At 36.2% G+C, this 21,081-nt stretch overlaps 1 protein-coding gene across 2 annotated transcripts; it reads left to right on the top strand.

The window, feature by feature from the left end:
- Positions 1–402: 402 nt before the first annotated feature.
- mtbp (MDM2 binding protein) lies at positions 403–20,820 on the top strand. Of its 2 annotated transcripts, none has more exons than XM_077598919.1 (23): positions 403–560; positions 1,432–1,515; positions 1,921–1,994; positions 2,339–2,490; positions 2,874–2,932; positions 3,023–3,167; positions 3,282–3,396; positions 5,881–5,988; positions 8,153–8,247; positions 8,486–8,552; positions 8,683–8,800; positions 10,179–10,349; positions 10,795–10,905; positions 13,056–13,196; positions 14,988–15,081; positions 15,995–16,147; positions 16,400–16,495; positions 16,605–16,868; positions 17,306–17,463; positions 18,503–18,615; positions 19,620–19,733; positions 20,412–20,477; positions 20,542–20,820. In XM_077598919.1, the coding sequence occupies exons 1-23, from the start codon at positions 467–469 to the stop codon at positions 20,578–20,580; spliced, it is 2,631 nt and encodes an 876-aa protein (XP_077455045.1). In that variant the 5' UTR covers positions 403–466; the 3' UTR covers positions 20,581–20,820. The 2 variants fall into 2 exon arrangements, with proteins under 2 accessions (XP_077455045.1, XP_077455046.1); XM_077598920.1 differs by having other exon boundaries at positions 1,432–1,503.
- The last annotated feature ends 261 nt before the right edge of the window (positions 20,821–21,081 follow it).

The following is a 21,081-nucleotide window of genomic DNA, read 5'->3' on the forward strand; positions in this document are numbered from 1 at the left end:
CCTTTTTTGAAGTAATTAAATCTAAACTGGTGTTCACAATGGTTTAATTTAATGTAGCTGTGAAGGTAAATAAAAAAATTAAAAAAACAGTTTAAGCGCCAAATGTCGGTATCACTTTTGCATCTACCTTGTTGTTTTTGTGATTTTTTTTCTTTTTATTATTATTTTTCCAATATAAATATGCGATTAAATCTCAATACACCTTAATTCCTTATTTCAAAATAGCAGAATTCCAGAAAGTCATAATACAAGTCCAGCAACACAACACAAGAAATCCAGCAGCAATTTATTGGATTTGAATGTGCATCTTGTGTCAGTATACCTTTGACCAGTAGGGTGCGATAGTTCATTTCCATGTTTAGACTTGCGACATGAAAAAGCAGAAGAAGATTTAGTGGTGGGAAATTTGACAGACGGGTCAAGTCTGCTGTATACACAGTTTGAAACGAGCAGTTTTAGCAGTTTTATGTTTTATTTGGCGGATAAAAACAAAATGGATCGATATGTGTTGGTTATATCCATCTGTCAGACAGAAAACGACAAAACGGAGGAGTGCGAATGTAAGTCTTTACTCCGTTTGTGAATTAGTACTGGTTCAGTAGTTACCTAACCCTATAGTGGTAACTCAGAAAGAAGAGTCCGATTTTTATAAGATTCCACAACCTAGCTATATGTAAATTCTCTTAATTTCTGCTCAACCACACACAAAATACATAGTCACACAAAGAAGATGCGTTTATTTGGATGTATTTTGTTATTGTGATCTTGTACATATCATTAGGTATATTGGCACAATTAGAACGAACTCGATGTTTCGAAGTTTAGCTGGCAGAAATAAAAAAAAAAGTATTTTAAATACATTTACGAATACAAAGTTTGTATAAAATATTTAATAGAAATACTATAATCAATTTAAAAATATTTCTTTATCTGTTGAACAGAAATATCATTGAGTACAGTATATAGTACACAAATAAAGGAAAGAAAGGGTTCAAAACATTCCCTATTATTACTGTGGTTGAGCCATAAGTAACATTGATAGTGATACCTGAAGTCATCTCTTCTCTTCTGAGATATAAATATTTCAATAAACTGTTTTACACTCATAACCTGTCCTTTAAAATAGCTAGAGACTGCAGATTGCCTACCAACCAACTTTCAAACTGTTTGGAGATGTTTCTTAATTTTTACAGCATTTAGACATCAAAATTACACACAATGTATGCCCCTGGGAATAATATGAGCATCACTGAACATTACAGAATACGTATTAAGAATAATGAACAAACTTTATTTAATTTGAACTGAATAGTATTTTTGTGCCAGCCCACCTAATACATGTTGTGGGTGGTTATTGTTATTTGCTATTAAAGAAGCAGAGCCACAGTGGAAAGCTGGGAAAACATTAACACATCATATTGCCTTGCACAGGTTTGACCAAAGTGAAGCAAATATTTGACCAAATTGTGGACTTCACAGCTCAAGAATCAGCTAAAGATATATGTGTGTTTCCAGGTGTGTTGATAACTCTACACTATCACATCCGTCCATACATAGACATAAAGAAAGATATAGCACATACATACATGTATAGTACATCAATGTATGCATGCATACATAGTACACATACATGCATGCATACATACATAAAAATAAAATCAAGATGGTTTCAGAAGTGCGATAAAGAAATGTTCGTAACTGCAAAAGAACGAATGGGAAAAGGTTTTTATTTCTCGCCTTCTCAAGACATTACCAACAAGGCACACCAACTGTTACGATAACAAAGGAGTACAAATCCCCAACCAAATCTGTTTATGTAGTGTGTAAGCATTTTACTTTAGTAAACTTCATCAATATATTTTTTTCTGAGGTCTCACTCATCAAAGTATAATATTTTAACAAATGATTTCCTCTTGGTAGTGTGTTCTCTCAGTGGATGCCCTTCAGTTCAGAGATGGTATTTTGCTGTTCAAGCTTGCCATGGAATGATGCAGGTAAAGAGAAATATAGAATTTTTGAGTTGACACTCTTATGGAAAAAGACAGCTTAGTATAAATGTCCTTCATGTGAAATATGGTGAATCAAAGAATCGAAATATGGAAATCACAAATTCATCTCACCTAAACTAACAGAGAATACAATGTATAAAGACAAAAAATGAAACCTCTTGCAAGCATAAAAGGTAGAATTAGACACTTCCCTAAGAAGCACGAATGTCCTAATGTAAAATATCTTCACTATCATCGTTGTGCTTGAGTCTACCACCACATGATTATTATGATAGTGTAGCAGATAGACTAAATACAAGAAAAAATAAAGATGCATGGATGTCTTGTAGTTTTGTAGCTCAGACTGGGAAGAGGTCGGAGCAGTCCATCAGAGAGGAAACAGTGAAGAGGAGAAGCCAACTACTCTGGAGATTTGTGTTGATTCCCTGAGTCTTCACGATGGATCGGTTCAAAATTGCGACAAATCTGCACTGATGACAGAGTGAGATTTGATTTTCTTTGCTATTTTGTCAAATTTTGAATGGTGTGGCTTAGGTTGAAATTTGGTTTTTATGATGCAAACAGACATACTAATTTATTGATGTGAACAAAATAAATCAATTCTCAGTGGAAATAATTCTGGCTCATGAAACTGTGTTTTCAGCATGCTGTTTGAGAGAGCAAGCTTTTTAATTTTGGTCATGTTAGGTTAAAATATTCCCTTGCACTGGCTGAAATTCAAGTAATAGATTTAACGCAATGTTCCGAGTTGATAATACGTAACATAAAAGAGAATTTGAGCCAAAGAGTCACCATTTGAAAAAAAATGTAATGTAGATGCCATTTTCTCACTCATATTTACTATGGTTGTTTTCTCTTTATTAGATTGCTGGAGGAGGGTGCAGAAGGTGTACACGCACTAACAGACAAGCTTCCACCTCCAGGTACATTTAAGCAATCCATATTACAAATTGCTTCAGCGCTTCTGTGATGTTACAATATGTTCTTTGTTTGCTTTGGGTTGATCCTCTCAGGTAAAGCATTGTCTGATGTGCTGGTGTTAGGCTGTACTGAGCAGTGCCCTGCATCAAAAGACATGCTACTACTGCTGGGAGCCCTCAGACATATGAGCTGCTGGCATTCTGCCAAGATCACTATCATCACTGAGCATACGACCGAGTGAGAATTTGTGTTAATGTCTATGTATCGCTAGGGGGCGCTAGAGGCATGAACATGATATTAATTGAAATTAATGCTCTGGTATAAATGTTGCTCTCATGATCTTTGTTTCAGGTGGCAAGAAAGTGCATCATACCTCAGTGCTAGTCTGGTTGATTGTTTTGATGTAACCAGTTGTATCAATTCAAGGGAACTTTGGAGAGGAGGCTTGGTGGTCAGAGAGAAAATGGTAATGTTACCGGTGCATGCTTTGGCTATATTTTTCTTAGATTACGTGCAGTGTAAGTTTTAACTTATTTTTGTACGTGGTATGCATTTGCAAAATTTTGCCAATCTTGTCATTGCTATTGGTGTGCTAAAAGGAAGCGCATGTGCTCATGTGTGTTTTGTGGAACATTCGGTGTAGAAGGCATGAGAGCGCTTGTACGCTTTAAACTCACTGGCCCGTCATAAAAGTGCTTTGAAGTGTTAATATTTCGAACGCTGGACAGTACAGTTAACTGAGCCGAATGGAGTTCATTGGTATCTTTGGTGATCTGATTATGGGTAGGCGTGGCTTAGTGATAGAGTAATCGTTTCCTAACCCAGAGATTGTGGGTTTGATTCCCCGCCTTGATGACCTTGAGTGCCATGAAGGTGGAAAGGCACTAGTAAACTAAGTCCATTTACCAAAGCTTAATAAATATAAAATAGAACGATTATAATATAGCATAATAATAGAAAGGCACTAGTAAACTAAGTCCATTTACCAAAGCTTAATAAATATAAAATAGAACGATTATAATATAGCATAATAATAGAAGACCTTGTGAAAAGTCAATCATAAGTAATGCAGCAGGAAGCTTCATTCACATTCATCTGATATACAGCTTTTGAATGTACAGTAGTGAGGATGTTTTTTTTTTTTGGGGGGGGGGGGGGGGAGTGGTAGGAAGAAAGATATATTAGAAGAATAGAAAAAGTAATCTGATTGAAACTGTTTCTAATTCAAATTGTATGAGTGATATTGTAAGTGAATCAACACTTTATTTTTTTCCATCTTTATCATAACCTGCTTTATTAATAGTTAATTACAATACAGAAATCAAATGTTTATTAAACTTAAGAAAAAAAATGTCGTAATTGGTCAGTAACAAAAGTGCAACATTTCATTGTAAATTTGGTCTAATGCTTTGGCCTGCAGTTGCTAATGCAACACACGATAATAATAAAAAAAAGAAATAATGTGATATCTGGGTTAACTGATTGCTAGTGGCTGGCGCATTGCATTACAAATCAATGTATCTATATTACAGGAAGATTTCGTATCAATTGAGGACCTGGTTATGGGTATGCTCATATTTCTTGTCTTGAACAAATATTCGGTGAAATCATCATTCTTTTTTTTTAATACAATATACCAAACAGACTTGAACAGTCTGTTCTGTTTCATGCTTATTTTGTTGTTGTCATTTTACCCCTTGAATCAAGTATGGATATGACAAGGACACAGCTCCTTGTTAACCTTTCCAATAAACTGCTGCTGCTAGGAGAAGTGAGCAGGCTCAGGCTGGCAGTTAGTGAATGCTGCACAGCAGGACAGCAATTGTATGAAAGAATTCCCAAAGGAGTGAAAACCTGCATGCAGGATTCATACTGCAAAGTGTGCATGTGTGTTATATATATTGTATGTATGCAAGTGTGTTCATTTAAACTGTCTTTTTCCTTGGGAAAAAGGAACAAAACAATGATTTTATTATATAATGAACCTAGCAGCAATTGATACTTCAATCATTTGTTTACTGATGTGCTTTCAAATATTATTCCCATATAGATTCACTAAAGAAAGAAATGATTTATTTTTTACTGGAGAAAGAATACTTTACCACTGTTCCACATTTTCAGTTCTCAACAACTCAATTCTTCAATATCACTTTTGAGTATTGTTGGTGTCTTAATCAGAATTATTAACGCAACATGTAAATCTACTGTAGCAGATAAATCCGGAGAACTATCATTTCCAGCACAATAACAACTCCATTAAAATTGGGTTTTTTAAATGACAAATACCAAGCCTTTTTATGCAGGGTTCTAATAACAAGCAAATAATTTCATCCAACAGTTCAATTTTTGCTTTTCATTCAACTTCTACTCTGGCCGAAAGGAGCAGTAGCTTCAGCAGGAAAGCCTAGACTTGTGGATTTTGAATATACCAGTCATGTTTTAGTGGAGGGCGTTAAACCTCAACTATGTCATTGGGTTTCTTTTAGGGTTTTTATGTCACTATGAAAGTTACTAAGGAGCTTTGACAGACACATTGAAGGAGTAAAAATTTGACTACCAGACAGCAGGCATTTTTTTTTAAACTGGCTTACTTTTAAAGCAAATGCGTAGTGAATTTCCATTCAAAGTCATCAGAGCAAGGCGGTGACCAAAATATTATCGGTTGTTGTATGTCATATAGGTTTAGTGAACCTATATATTACTGGCTTTTTCTCAAGTTCAGAATTGTTTTCATACTTGATGCAACATTTTTCCATTCTATTGATAGACATTAGTTGGGCCTGAATCTGAAACAACTGGTTATTCCTAAGAAGTGAAATCCAATATTCCTTCCATTACACCCAGACAGTTTGATTTTATATTGTTTACTGTATCCCTAGCTTGGCCTGAGTGCGTATGAGTTGATCACATGCTGCTGCTACATTTCATATTTTCTCTTTTATTGTTTCAGTATGTGACAGAGCTTCGTTTCAATGGCTTTTCTCTGTGCACTCCAGTATATAAATCCTATTACAAGGAAGACCCACACTCAGTTGCAGACCAAAAACTACATTCTGAGGTGAGTTCGAACAACACAATGTTATTTCAACTATCAGAACAGTAACTTGTACCGAGATACCCGACAAAAACTCCACAAACGATTTCAATCAAAATTATTTGGAAACAGTTTAAGAATGGTTTAGAATCTTTAATGTTTTTCAGCTTAGTTCCTGTAATAAATTGTTGTGATGTCAGTGGCAAATAACTATCATAAAACAAATATATTGTAATTCTATTTATTAAGACATAATTATATTTAAATCAGTACATACCATTAAAAAATAAAATTTGAATAATAATTGGCTTGATTATTATTTTGATTATGGGCCAATTTATATAATATACACTTTTAATTACTTGGTGAACAACTATACAATTAAGACATCACACATTCACTTTATTTTTGATTGACATTAAACTGACTTGCAACAAATGTTAAATGAATCAAGTTGTGGTATAACTTAAACTATTTGAGAATGTTTTATATATTTCAAAAGTGTTCATCAAACTGGCATTGGTCAGTACCCAAGAAGAAGCTCTCGCTTTGAAAATCGTTAATTACCACTTCTTTGATACAGTGTTGTGGAAGAGATTTTATTCGACATGAGTTTCCATGGTTACAGAGCTCCAAGACACTAAACCTTTTTACTGTAAAGTCCAGCAAAAATTATTTTCCATTCCCTTTGTCCATTGGTTGGTAATCTTTGGTAAGATGCCCCTTTTTTGCACTCCAAGATTGCTAAAGTAAGATGCTTCTCCCCGGTGCTTTATAAAAGCACAAGTAATGATAGCAATGTGTGAATTTATATGGCATGACCCCCTGTGTTTGTTTAAAAGTTCTGCAGTGTACAGTGTAAAAGCTGTGAATTTGTTTAGAGACAACACTCAGGCTTGGACAAGGTCTTTAATAACAGTCGGTAGCGTGTTGCATTATAATGAGCTTGCTGATGTAGATTAATAGCTACATAAAATAAGAACAAAGGGGTGTGCACTGTGCACACATTTATGGTTAAGATGGGGTCCTTGCTTCTGGGTTTGCATGTGTGTTTTTGTATGTACACGGGAGAACTAGAGTGAGTGTAAAACATCAGAGAATAGCTCCGAGAGACAGATGGCCAGGATCGTCTTGGCACACAATTAATAAAAATACTGAAGGAGAGCTAAACTCTCCCTGTGCTGTTGTACAAACTGTATAGGCTTGCATAAACGCCATCATAATTGAGACGCTTCACTTACAAATGTGCTCATCCGCACTGAGAAGGGTGGTCACACTCTGATGAGTTGTTGAAACACTAGACAAGTTCACCCAATGAGGCTTCTACAATAAAAAAAACACTTTTGCTTCGGTCCGCCTGGGAACTGTTTTGTAATACCAGTGGTAATGAGCGATCACATGTTATCACATTTACCATCTACTAATACATTATCGTTATGAGATAAAAGCTTACTGTTGTTCGACCGTTCTGCAGCAATAACACTGGGGAACATCATTTTTATTGTTTTAGCTACTTTTGGTGAATCTAAAAGAATCTAAAACTGATCACAGCTTTCTTCTATCATGTCAAGTTCTTGAACCATAGGATGTACATATATGTCTATATATATCTCATCTAATTTTCTGAACTGCTTTATCATCATTAGGGTCGCAGGGGGTGCTGGAGCCTATCCCAGCTGTCACCCTATATATATATATATATATATATATATATATATATATATATATATATATATATATATATATATATATATAGGGTGAGGAAAATAGGTTTGAGGAAAATGTACTAAAACTTGAAATCTCAACAAACAAACCACAAGTGCAAATGACAATACATCTGTAGTTCTTAAAAGATATTGTTATTGAATGTTTTGTTTGCTCCTGAAAAAAATGTTGATAATGCATACATGAACTATTATTGTATTTATGTGTAAGATAGTGAAATTGAGTGGTTTTATAAGTCAATTCACATTATGTACCCTGTAATGTTCTGCTTATGCCACAGAGTCCTGAAAAATATATTTGATTTAGTATTGAATTGATTGAATCAAATTCCATTGGAACCGAACATAATTGTTTATATAATTGTTTGTAATAGAAAGTTATTCGAATATTGCGGACAAATCAAATGCAATATCCCTTCATTGCAAGGGGACATGTTATCATTCCTGTTATTCATAATTTGCAGGTATTTCACTATTATGCAACAAGTTTAGACCTGCTTCATCTGGTTACCCTTTCAGACCTGCCCAGCTTTCAGAAGTCCAGCACATACTTTCAACTGTATCCTCTTTTCTCAATTCTCGGCTACCATGGTGTCTGTCGGAAACACAAGTACTCCTAATTGTTTTGCAATTGCAATTTTCAGGAGTAGAAGGATCTAATTGATAGCCAGCCACTTGCAGGCCAAAATGAAACAACCATTCACGAAGGGCCCTCTACCATGTGGCATGTGTTGCTCCATTTTATTCACATATTAGTATATACGCATTCTTATGTCCTTAATAAGAAAAAAATATAGAGTCCTCTCTGGCAAGTCAGTGAAATCTAAACTTTTTTTGGAGCAGCTGAAGTCACTTCGTGGAAAGGTATTGTGCCTGTGCTCTGGAGGTTTCATCCTTGTCACAAATAATTACCTTTGCTCACATTCATTTTGATCAATGAGAGGTTATCTACCAGTGGCATTTGTGGGCATCAACAATATATTTATGCGCTCAGGTGGGAGCTTTGTTCAGCCTTTCCTGTATCGTCACCTCCATCGCACAGCCACCAGAGAGCCAAATCAGCTCACAGCGCTGGAGAGAGTCTATAGCCAGGAAACCCAAGTCGTTACCGAGTAAGTCCTATCATTACATAATTAAATGGCAAGCCATATTTTGCGTATGGGAAATAAATGGGCAATTGGAGGTACATTGTTATGGATGATACAACATTTGGAATAGCCACACTCAAAAGTCCAAAACAGTTTTGGAAGAATCTAAAAGGTATTATTGGTATATTAAAGATGTAACTGATAGAAGTTGTTAGTATTCTTGTGAAAATTGGACTGCGAACGCATTTTAGGAAAACTTACATTTGAATTGAATTCAATGATTTTATTGTCATTATACAATATACAGTGGTACCTCTACATACGAGCAGCTCTACCTACGAGATGCTCGAGATACGAGGAAAATTTCAAGCAAATAATTCGCTCTAGATACGATCAAAATTTCGAGATGCGACCAAGCCAGGTGGCCATGACATGAGAGGCTGTTTATCATTGTAGCGCACTGTCTTTTTTTGCCGCATCTCTTTCGTGTATAACAGATATCTATGAGCACTGAACGATTTCTTCACACAGTTTCTCCTACACATGGAACAGAAAACACAACGCGCATGCGCGGTCAAAAAGAGGGCTTTCTGGGTAATGAAGTATACTCGTGCACACAACACCGATAGCCAATGACACCCTTTCTCAGAATAAAACTTCATTACCCTCAATCAATACGTGGGTATTTCTTTCCTTAGCCTGTTAGCTCCCGCTATCGCTCATTCAAGACTACTTCTCGTTGGCACTTCTCGTGCGTTATCCTATTGTGAGGACATTTGTGTGCATCATTTTCGGAATATTTTGAAGGGAATACAACAGCAAACAGCCCATCGATAGCGAACGTGAGGGTGGAGGCGTGGCAAACAGCTAACCTGTAGAACGAAGGGGAAAAAAATTAAAACAAAATTAGAATTCAGTTTTGTGTAACGTTACATTAAACGTATGTTTGAGTGTGTCTGTATATATTAATCCGAGTTAATTTAAATTTGTTTGTCCGGTTACGAGTGCGTTGCCTTGGATAAAGTCCCCCCGTTTTTAGTTCATTTCAATGGGAAACGTTCGCTCGAGTTACGAGAAGATCGACATACGAGCTCAGTCCCGGAACGAATTAAGATCATAGAGGTACCACTGTAATGACATTTAAAGTTTCACCATGAAGTGCACAAATAAATAATCAATGAATAATAAATAATCAAAAACTAATTAACAAATAAATAAGTAGTCAACAACATAAGTAGTCAACTTAGAAAAGTACTCAACGTGAATCAGTGGTCACATAAATAAGTAATAGGTAAAGTATGATGTTATTATACAGTAGGTTTTGTATTTTGGTACAGTATCATGTCTTGTATTTAAAGCTTTAACCAGATATTTTGAATGACAATAATATTTTATCTTGTAGTACCTGATATTGGAGTCAAGGGAGAAAGTGCGAACTACTTCTTGTTGGTCCAGGGCACGGATAATACTGAGGATGGGGTCTGTTCAGTCCGGCTGTTGCATTCTGACAGTCAAATTAATGGTGTGGCAACAATCTCAGGGCTGTTTGAACAGAAGCTGCTGCCATCATCAGGTACATCATGATTCTCTATGTACACGTGTGTCTATCGGTTTTAAATTTCACCTCTGATGTTTTCCCCACTTTGATATATAATTGAAAAGAAAAAAGCCATGGGGAGTTTTCAAAAGAGAATTTTATTGCATCACAGTTTGTGACTGGTAAGCAAATCTCCCTCACAAATTCGAGGGGCTCATGGGTTTAAATCGGGAATGCATGTGGGCCATCCCATGCAAACTTAAGCGGACGTCTGCAAGGGACTAATTCTGATGTGGCTCAAATTAATGTTTATTTGTGACTGCTTGGCCTTTATTTAATATTGCATGAAGGATAGGTTAAGGCAGTGTCCAATGTGTGCTTCCCACAATTGAAGATTAAATTTTGTACAGATTATTTCCAGATGAGCTGCTAATAAACACTTTTCTGGCCATTTTCACTCACCACTTTTCTCTCTCTCTAGGATGCATTCAAAGCGACATTTTCTCTTTACCTTGCCTACAAGGAGATGCCCTGCTAAAGAGAGAGAGGAAGGTGACCCAGGTACAAACACGGGTACTTAAAGAATACTTCAGTAAGTACCTGCATACAAGTATAGCTTCAGAGTGGGACGGGAAGTGGAATATGTGTGTATATGCTCATATGAATGACAATGAATTTCCACAGCCAAATTCTTTGTGAGCTAATTTGGCTAACTGGCGTTGAATGGCATTTTAATATTTTGTGTAGGTGAAATTACCGTAACCACTATTAATAAAGCACAGTGCCTCGTTAAAGTTATATCTTCCGGTACATTATCTAAAAAACAAGTCCAAACCTTTTTACTGCAGGATAGCAGTCTATTGTTAATATTTATTTAATTTGATACAACTTTTTTTCCTGAAATAATACAACATGCCCCTTTGGGAACATGTAAAAAAATAAACCCCACTACTTAAAGTATAGTAAATATTTTTAAACTTGTACTTAGAGACTTGATGTTGAAATGAATACATTGTCAGAGTGGCCAAAAATTGATGATTGGATGGATGCTATAGTTTGCATTTGCATGGTCATATTATTTTTTGTTTTTTGTTTTTTACTAATTATCCCTATTAAAATAACACAAATATGAGAACACTGTAATGTTAGTGTAAATTATGTTGATTGAGATTCGTTCTCAATAAACAAAGGCACGTTTCTTTAAATGCATTGTAAAAGCTACTGTGAAACGAAACAGGTCTCACACCATACTATTAAAGGCATCTCTCTGATTTCTCCCTTATGCTTTGGGTGGTTGCTAGTGCGTACAACGACTTGCAATCATGATTTTACAGTCACACAGCATACAAAGATAGTGAAGCTACAGTGAAGTGGAGTTAGATAAAAGAAAATTAAATTCTTCAACCTTGAGGAAACAAACTCGAGCTGCATTGTGACAAGACTGTATGGGGAGGTGAAATACCACATGACTCATTGAAAATTGGATTGGATTGGATAATTTTATTCATCCCGTATTCGGGAAATTTCGTTGTCACAGTAGCAGGAGGGTGAGGATGCAGAAATAGGAAATGCATTTTAGACATAAATAGATCGGTAATAAGTAAGTTAATAAATAAATACATAAATAAATATATAAATAAATAAGCGTGCAATATATACAATGATTTTACATTAAATTAAGAAAAAAAAACTGTTTTATAACTTAAGAAGAAAAAAAACAAGTTAGCAGATTGCATTACTACAACTACTGCCATTAAAAAAAAAAGTTGCTTTTATAGTTGCTGCAAAATTGCACCGATTTAATACTGGGAGCTCGCTTTGCAGGGCAAGACGGGACCGTCTTGACCAACTCAAGTCGTTCAATTAGCTCTCGGCCTTCTGAGGTCTGCACCAATCAGGACAAAAGGGCAGGAGCTGTAGACGCAACATCTCCAGGAAGCGACTATCTATAGCAGTGTTTCCCAACCACTGTGCCGCGGCACACTGGTGCGCCGTGAGCAATGGTCATGTGTGCCGAGGGAAATTGCAAGAAGTCATGCAATGTAATATTGAGATATAAAAATTAATATGAATATAACGACATTAAAATTGAACTATTACAAAAATCAAAATATAAACATGATGAACGTTAAATTATTATATATAACTGTTACAAGATTCAATTCATTTTTTAATCTAACATGAACCAGACGTTGTTTGGTTTCTAGGGCATCAACTTTTGGCGACGTAAAGTCTGTGAGCACAACATTTTTTTGTGTAATATTAAGAGATTTAAGTCATATTTAGAGAAAAGTCATAAAATTATGTGATTAATAACATTACATTACTTATTTTTGCATTCACTCGAACTTAAAGTTGTTCAGGGTCCACAAACACAATTTTGATTTTGGAATCATTTTGGAGGTCTATGTGATTCCTGCTGATAAAACTTTGATGAGAATGACTATCGTTAATATAGGCAACATAGTTTTAAATTAAAATATTTTCAGATGGTGATTTGTGAAATATTTTCATGGCGGATACATAGAACAGTCCGTCTGGCATGCCAGGTTAACTAAGGGCAGTAGGGAACACAGTATTTCAAATCTATATATTTTTCTATAGTTTTATTGACACTCATTGAATACTGGAAGTCATTATGTGTAAAGACTTTTCAATGAATCTTTCACTGTGTCTCCCTGGAATAATTATAAATTCTCCAAGGAGTCTGTTAGGTTAAGGTTAATCTGTTTGTTTGTCCAGGACACAAAGAAAAATCTTCAGTGCCATTGAGTGATTTGAAGACCATTCTGACCATGGCAAGGGAGCAATACTTGAGAATGATTGACACCAAACTTCCCTCTGCTTTTTCTTTGACTGATAACCTCAAATCCAGGGACACAGGTACAGTATGGTTAGAAAAATATATAGAGACATGTAAAGTGTATATAATGGAAATAGTGAAAGAAACTGCCATAACTGAAGTTTCCCACGACACGCAGAGTATTTTGATTTGCCGCTGGATTGTTACACATCTAATTAAATGTAAGATCATGCCGACCATGCATTTGTCTGCAAGAAGTCTCACACTTTGAGCAGGAAATGGAAACAAGAAGGTCGTTATTGTTTCCTAAAAATGCGTGGTGACTTGCAGAGGCGGTCCTCGCTAATTTTGCGCCCTGGGTAGCCAACCGTCATCCAAACACATACAACCACCACCAACGTCCAAAAACAAGAAAATGTATAATATTTCATAAGTGCCCCTGAATTTAAAAATAGAAGATAAAATGTAAGTCAGATCTCACTTAGCCAGTTTCCCAACAGACTAATGGACCCATCACACTATCTTATTGGGGAAATTAATTTCATGGCTTCAGGCCTCAAAATTTTATAGGTACTAATTCATCAAAGCTAAAAACTAAATACAGTGGCCCTATATGGCTAACTAGCAACATATTAGCCAATAATTCAGAGGATAAACAGGTGACTTAATTTTAACTAACATGAGTTTACCTGATCCATTAGATTAGGCATGTTGTAACAGAATAGAACTGTGCCAAGCACTCACTACATCACCTAACAACATTTCGCAAATTAGATTCTTGCCAGAAATCAGACACAGACGTGTCAGTAGCACGACCAACAGAATCAGATAGTCATTGTTTACACAAAAGTTCTTAAATATATTCTGCCCTGAGCGGTCGCCCATGTTGCCCATAGCAAAAAACGGCCCTTTAGACTTCCATATTGCGTCCTGTGGGAATTGTATTTGAAGCACTTCACATGTCTTACCTAGGTAGTTCATCATTCAAATAGTCACCATACAATAGATATTTTCATTTCATCTACTATGGATTTTTTTCATATTTTAATCATTTCATGAGTAGCAAGATTATTTCAAAGTGTAAACAGCTCAGTTATTATGCACAAGAATTTGTTTAGAGTTATAAAACTAGCAAAGTAAAAGCCACCGTGTTCTTGTACAGCTCTGTTTGGTGATTTTTTTTCTCACCCAATTTTCAACATGAAAGACCCTATGCAGTGCCTTTTGGACATTTTACCAATGGTTTAATTAGCTTTGTAGAATCACTCAAAACCTCAGGCCATATTTGGGCATGAATCATCCCATAAATTACCCCCATCTTGAATCTGTCAGATGTTCTTTAATCTTTTCTTTACTTCAAGTCTTCCGAGCAGTCTAAATGCCCAAACTTAAAAAATGCTGTGCTCAAACTCATACGACAATCCAATCCAATGCAATGCAATGCTCACATTCCCGCGCCCTCTCCATTTTAAAAGGGTTAAGCATCTTGACCTAGCTCAAGCTAAAGGTTTGAATAAGTGCTGCAATCCATCATAGAGTGCTGCTTACCGTATAGGGTATGTTCACAAAGGGGGTCTTGTAAGTATGTTTATGATTGTACCAGAGAGCTTTTGTTGGTGTTACAAAAAGCTTTCCTCAAGCCATAAATTTTCTGACATTTACAGTTTATTATTATACATCTTTTTGAAACTTAGAAACAATGTAATTTGAGCTGTGAACTTTATTTTATCTCGTGCTGTTTTACATAGATAACAACATTTGCTGTGACGAAGCAGCATACCAATGTCTAAATTACAGTCTTTGGCTTATGGGTTAGCAAATTCTAAAAATAACATCTTGTTAAATGTGCAATATATTTCCTTTTTTAATAGTATTAAAAACCATGTCATACACACCGTCTGATTGGCCCGAAAGGAACGTCCTCCACAACATTGAGAAGCTGCAGAAAAAGCGACAGAGGAGAAGGTAAGGCATATTATTTCTGTGCTATTTTAGGAATTATCAGGGGAAAAATACCATATGTTTTTTTAATATCGTGATATTCATATTATTATTAACAGTCTCCTGAAATGTCTTTTGCTCTGTCCATTTGTCCATCTGTCTATCTACCTATTGTATATAATCTGGGAAAACAAGATTTCTGTATGTATTTTGATCAAACCAATTGAGGCTAAACTACTATATGGCACAAACATCTAAATTGTTACGGTAAACCTATTAAGCAAAACATTAAAAATTACTATTCCTAATGCAAAAGACAAAACTTTATTATATGCTTAGAAAAACACAGAATTTCAGTTTTCTGAGAAAAACTAAAATGAAACCCAGTATTGCCAGGATTTCGTCATTAGTGTGAATAGATATTTTATCAACTCTCGCTATTTTATTCGATCAAATGCAAGTATCACAGATTAACTGCCCTTTTTTACTATCTATCTAGTCTATTATTTTGTATGTCCATGAGTAAAATTGACACCACAAAACGGCTGCGCTCGGAAGCGTTGTCTTTTTTTTGTTTTTAAAAATGGTTAGTGGTTAAAGAAATGTTGAATTTGGCATATACTTAAATACATTGAACAACCGTCTTTCAAATCAAGGTTATTTATATACACAGTATTGTCTTTCCCTTTAAACATTGTATTCATGCTTAGTCATGAATAAGTAACAACTATGTATTATACCTCAATCCAAAAGGGGGACAGTCTTCAGGGAGTAAACGTGTGATAAAACATAAAACGCACATATTATTGTATTAACTTATCACACGTCTTTGCCATCCTCAAATCACATATGCCGTAATTACTCCTATAATATTTTCTTGATATATTGTGCAGCCCCATCAATTTGCATGTAATATATTATTTGTATCGTGCCCTAGACTTGGCCTGTTAGGCTCTGGCTCAAGCGACAGCCTGCTTGGTCCAAAAGACTGCCAAAAGACTGCTTTCCTGGACGCCAAAGAATTATTAAAACACTTCACGCTAGAGGGAAAGCCAACTAGTGAGCTGTATCCTCTGCCCGCTATTAGAAGGTAAGACAAGCCATTTGGTTACAGCTTTTTTGTAAGAGGCAGAATGACATTAGTGTTGAAAACAAGGGGGAAACATGATCCAGACAGAAAAAAAGGCACACACAAAATGTGTGATTTGACAAATATTTTATTTTTGATCATTAGTCTATCTCCATTAAATTCATGTGACCTTTTTCGGTTTGCAGGAAAACATGTTCTATTGTGTCTGACAGACAATCATATTCTACTCCGTTCTTTGTGGGTTTTTTTCAGTCAAAACGTATTCCAATTGTCACCAGACTTGTCTCCCCAGAGACTCAGTGAGATGTCCTTCATAAAGGCCAAAGCCTCCCATTACCATGGCATAGAGTACGTAAGCGTCTAATACTGCAAATTCCGATGTGAGATGTTGATTAGATCGTATTTTTTTAATGATTTTTTTTAATAGTCTGCTTGCTTCCTATCCTTGTTTATATAGATTCTGCCTGGATAACCAGCAATCCTTGGACCAAGACCAAGCTTTTATACGACTCCAGTCTCGTCTTATTCGCTACGAGACCCAAACCACCTGCTCTAAGGAACCCTGTGTCCTCCCGTTTGTGAACAGTCCTGCCCCCTCTCCCGCGATGATGTCAGAACCAGGAAGTGTACCTGATGGAGAGACCCTGCAGAACGCTGATGTCGCCCGTCTGAAACGCAAGTCCTGGGACACAGATGTTGTAGGAGGTTACCCTCACAAGAGGTACGTGCAGATTTATGTATGATTTGGGAGAATCATTTTGTCGTGTTAATAAATAAGTTTGTTTTCATACACAAGACACAACTGATTAAAAGGCGCATTATTGCGTCAATTTACGGCAGTTATCGTTTGTTCTTTATCATTTAATATTGTAATTATTGTTTTATTTAATTCAACTATTCATTTTTGTATTGTTTTCTTGCTATGATGCATGTGCATGTTGACCATTTTAATATAGAGACGTATAATAAAGCTATCCATTCATTCATTCATTTTCCGAACCGCTTATCCTCATCGAACAAAATAGTTTGGAGGTCATTAGGCAGCACCACCAAAATTCATACATAATGCACACTGGATTATAAGGCTCTTTCTCATTTTTGGGGAAACATTTTGGTCCGTGGAATACAGTTTTTGAGTATGAATCTGTTTCAATGCAGGCAGTCCAAGTCAGAGAGCACTGAATCCGTTTGGTCTCAGAGCAATTACAGTAGTGTGACACATGATGCCATCAAGTCACTACGGCAGCGGGCCAGCATATCCCAGTCTGTCTTCACTTCAACCACCTCTTCTTCTTCTTCTTCAGATAGGACATCTGGTAAAACCAAATCAGCATTATCTGAACAAAGAGCTTTGTGCGTGTATTTAAAAAATGCCTCTCCCCCCTTTTTTACAAAGAAACATAACAACAAAATGAGCAATTGAAAGTACAAGTTGAAATGCGTTCTCGTATGATAAAGTAGATTTCTTTGCTAATTTAACCAATACAGTGGTTGCCAATTCACTTCCAGAAAAATGTCCAAGGTCATATTATTTCCACAATCCTAATCCCAACCAATTTTTCCTAGCCCTAATAGTCTCCCTGTCTCCTTTGGGGAAATAAAGGATTGGGCCCTTCACCTTTAACTTTCATTTTTTGATTAAACAACGTTTTTTCTTATCTTAATCTGGAGATACATCATAGTTTGTTTTTCATTTAAAGATGTGACCAGGATATTTTTTGTCATCTTTCCCTTCCCTCTTTTTTTTAAAAGACATTTTATCAACTGGTGTTTTTTTCATTCACATTTTTAGAAGAATGTAGAACATGGGAAAATTTTAAAATATCGCTTTTTAAATGATTCAGAACCTGTGCTCCTTTGGATACTCACATAAATTTAAACCTAACTTCAATCACCATGAACAAGGAAGCTAGCGAATTGGCCAATTATTTTTTAGCATGAGAACTTAGCGGGAAATGCGAATCTGGGAGATGCTTAGAGATCGGTTATGTAAGAAGCTGTCTGTGTTATTGCGTTGTTGTGATATGTTAAGGAGTGTGCTTTTGTTGTGACGTATGGCCAGGTTTCAACCCACAGACAGATAAAATTAGACCTGCCTGCCTCCTGTTGCTAACTGTACAAGTTACTGACGATCATCTGCTATTGCACATTCTGAAGTAAAACTCTTATTCAGCACAGGAAGAAATTGCTTTTCTCTCCTCTGTGAGATTCTCAATTCCCACAGTACTACAATTGTAACTTCATCATATCACCTTTTGGGCAGAAAATCACCATCTGGCATGACCCCCATTCCCCAAAAGTGGCTGTCCTTGTCAAAGTTCTGTTGCTTTTTCTTTAGCTTTGGTTTCTTCCCAGGTTTGCTGAATCAGTCTTCACTTGACGAGCATAAAGCGCCGAAGCGGAAGACTGATCACAGACAGATGGAAGCTAAAAATGCCAAGGAGTCACGTTCTCAAAAGCACAATAGGGTGAGTGCTTGTCAGTTTGGGGAGAAAAAGAATGGGCACCATTTAGTTGATTGTTGTTACCTAACACAGCGTGACTCATTTTCTTATGAAAGTGTTTATTTTTAAATCTGTAGAAAAGTTAGCATGATTATGATTACACTATAACAATGTGTTCATAGGAAATGCCTGTTCATTCTAAGAGCCTATATGCAACAATAAACACTGACCTCCTGAAAACCTTCACAAGTAAAAGCCTTAAGTCAACTTTTCTACGTACACACACCAATTCACACACCGTAGGTCGGCAGAAAATTCACCTGCAGTCTATCCAACAAATGAGGAAGGTATAATAGGTTTAGCAAAGATAAACGATGTACGTATGTGGCTCATATTATCTCTTGTTCTGCTTACACCTAACAACCTGCACATAAACACACACACACAGTCACGACACACCACCACACACACACACTCCATTACCTGTGCACACGTTGCACGTTACATCACGACCTTGATGTGTTCTGATCTGTGAACATTATGCTAACAAGAGATGTGCGCAGTCAGCAATACTAATGCAGAGGCATCGGCATGTATGCAAAAACAGTTGGGGCAATTCATGAGGAACTGCAGCCAATGATTGGGGACAAAGATTAAAAACTTTCTTTTGTGAAACCGGAAGACACTGGTGATCCCTCAGTGTAATTTATTGCAATTATTCAAATCAGCTGCTGTCAGAAGATTAAAGATGCCGTCTTTGATTTCTCAGCGTGTGCTGTCGACTCTTTCGGTAAAATAGTGTGTGCCTTTTCCTTGAGAGTCCACACAATCATTTTGAACACAATTCTTAGTAAGGACATCTTTCTCCAAAGTCGTGACATTTTCATGAGCATTCTTTAAGAAGGAAGTCACGCTAAAATTAGTTTCCGTGAACTCTTGAAGTCTGGCGATAAGGGTATTAACACGAGTAGATTTAAGGCTTTAACATCATTGCGTCCATGAAAATGCGTGTTCTCTGTTGCCCTCAGATGCTGCAGGAGGTGGTCGTTAAAACACTCAAACTGCACGGGATCAGTGTTGAGCATAAATGCTTTGAGGCTTCCAGCAAGAGACTATTTGATATCTCCAAATTCTTTCTCAAGGTTTGTGCCCACACACACTGTAAACTCATTCACTCTGAACTCACTTTTAGTGGTTTAGCTCCTGCCAACACTGCAGTGTCCACCATATGTTGTTTTTTAGTGGCAAATTTGTGCAACAAATTAACCCCAGTGGAAACAATTGGACTTAACTCCACTTGTTTTCTTCCCAATAAATAATCTTGGTTTAATTTGTGCCTGTGTGGAAAAGGTATTTGCCCCCTTCTTTTCCACATTGAAAAACAAAAGTAAATGTCAGGCAATGGCTATTGTGTTCATCAAGAAAACAAAACCTTCCAAAGCTATTTTGGCCCTGTATGAGAAAGTACCGGTAATTGCCACTTAAACACAATAACTGGTTCGCCATCCTTCATCAGCAGTGAGTGAAATCAAACGTATTCTGTAACTGGAACAACTTCACGGTAGGGGACCTGGTCAAACCACCCTATGTGTACAATTTATTCATGATAGGTGAAACCTACGAAAGGCGAAGGTTATGTATTTGGTTCCATGTGTCTGTCTGTTTGTGTTCAAAAACAGTTTTCTGTATCTATCTTCATGAGCTGCCAAATATGAATGTCAGATTTTTGGGGGGCTTTGTTCATTATCACATATATATAGCAAGTTCATCTTTAAATTTAGAACCAAGAGTTGAAAAGACTGAAATTTGTTTGTTCTCAGGATCTGAAGACCTCTCGTGGTCTGTATGATGAGATGAAGAAGGCAGCTGGCAGCAATGCTAAACAGGTAACAACAACAAACATCAATATTGCATTCCTCATATAATTAGCACTTTAAAATTGCTTTGTAGGTCATTGACTGGGTGTTGGAGAAGACCTTGAAAAATTAAATGAACGAGGTTGGGTGGAAACTTCGTTCTAATTTCAGTATTCCTGCTTTTCTGTTCCTAGTTTCTTGAAAAATATTTTTAGTTCATTTTAACTAGCTTTTTTAAAAAGCCCACCGTTTTCTTTACCTACAGCTGCATTTGTATATTTATTTTTTAAATTTCTTAATGGTTTAAATATTTCATCTTCGTTTTACACCTGACCATTTCATTAAAATGCTCAATAAAGTTTTGTTATTTTTATTGGGTTTTTTTTCTTTCTTTCATGTAGCCTTGTTGTATATGAGCTAATCACAGTTAAAAGAAAGTGTTAACAACCTATGACAATTGAGCCTTTAACAGAGCCTGTAATTTGCTGCCCTCTGTTAAATTGAGGCAAAGAGAGAATGGTTACACTGTGGGAACAAAGAATAGAAGTGTAACCATAGAGTAAACAGAAATAAAACTGCAACAGGAATGGACCTTCCATCTCTTTACAGTATGTTCAATATAATTAATTAAAAA

This window comes from Stigmatopora argus, chromosome 4, assembly GCF_051989625.1.
Source record: "Stigmatopora argus isolate UIUO_Sarg chromosome 4, RoL_Sarg_1.0, whole genome shotgun sequence".
In the NCBI taxonomy this organism is placed as follows: Eukaryota; Metazoa; Chordata; class Actinopteri; order Syngnathiformes; family Syngnathidae; genus Stigmatopora; species Stigmatopora argus.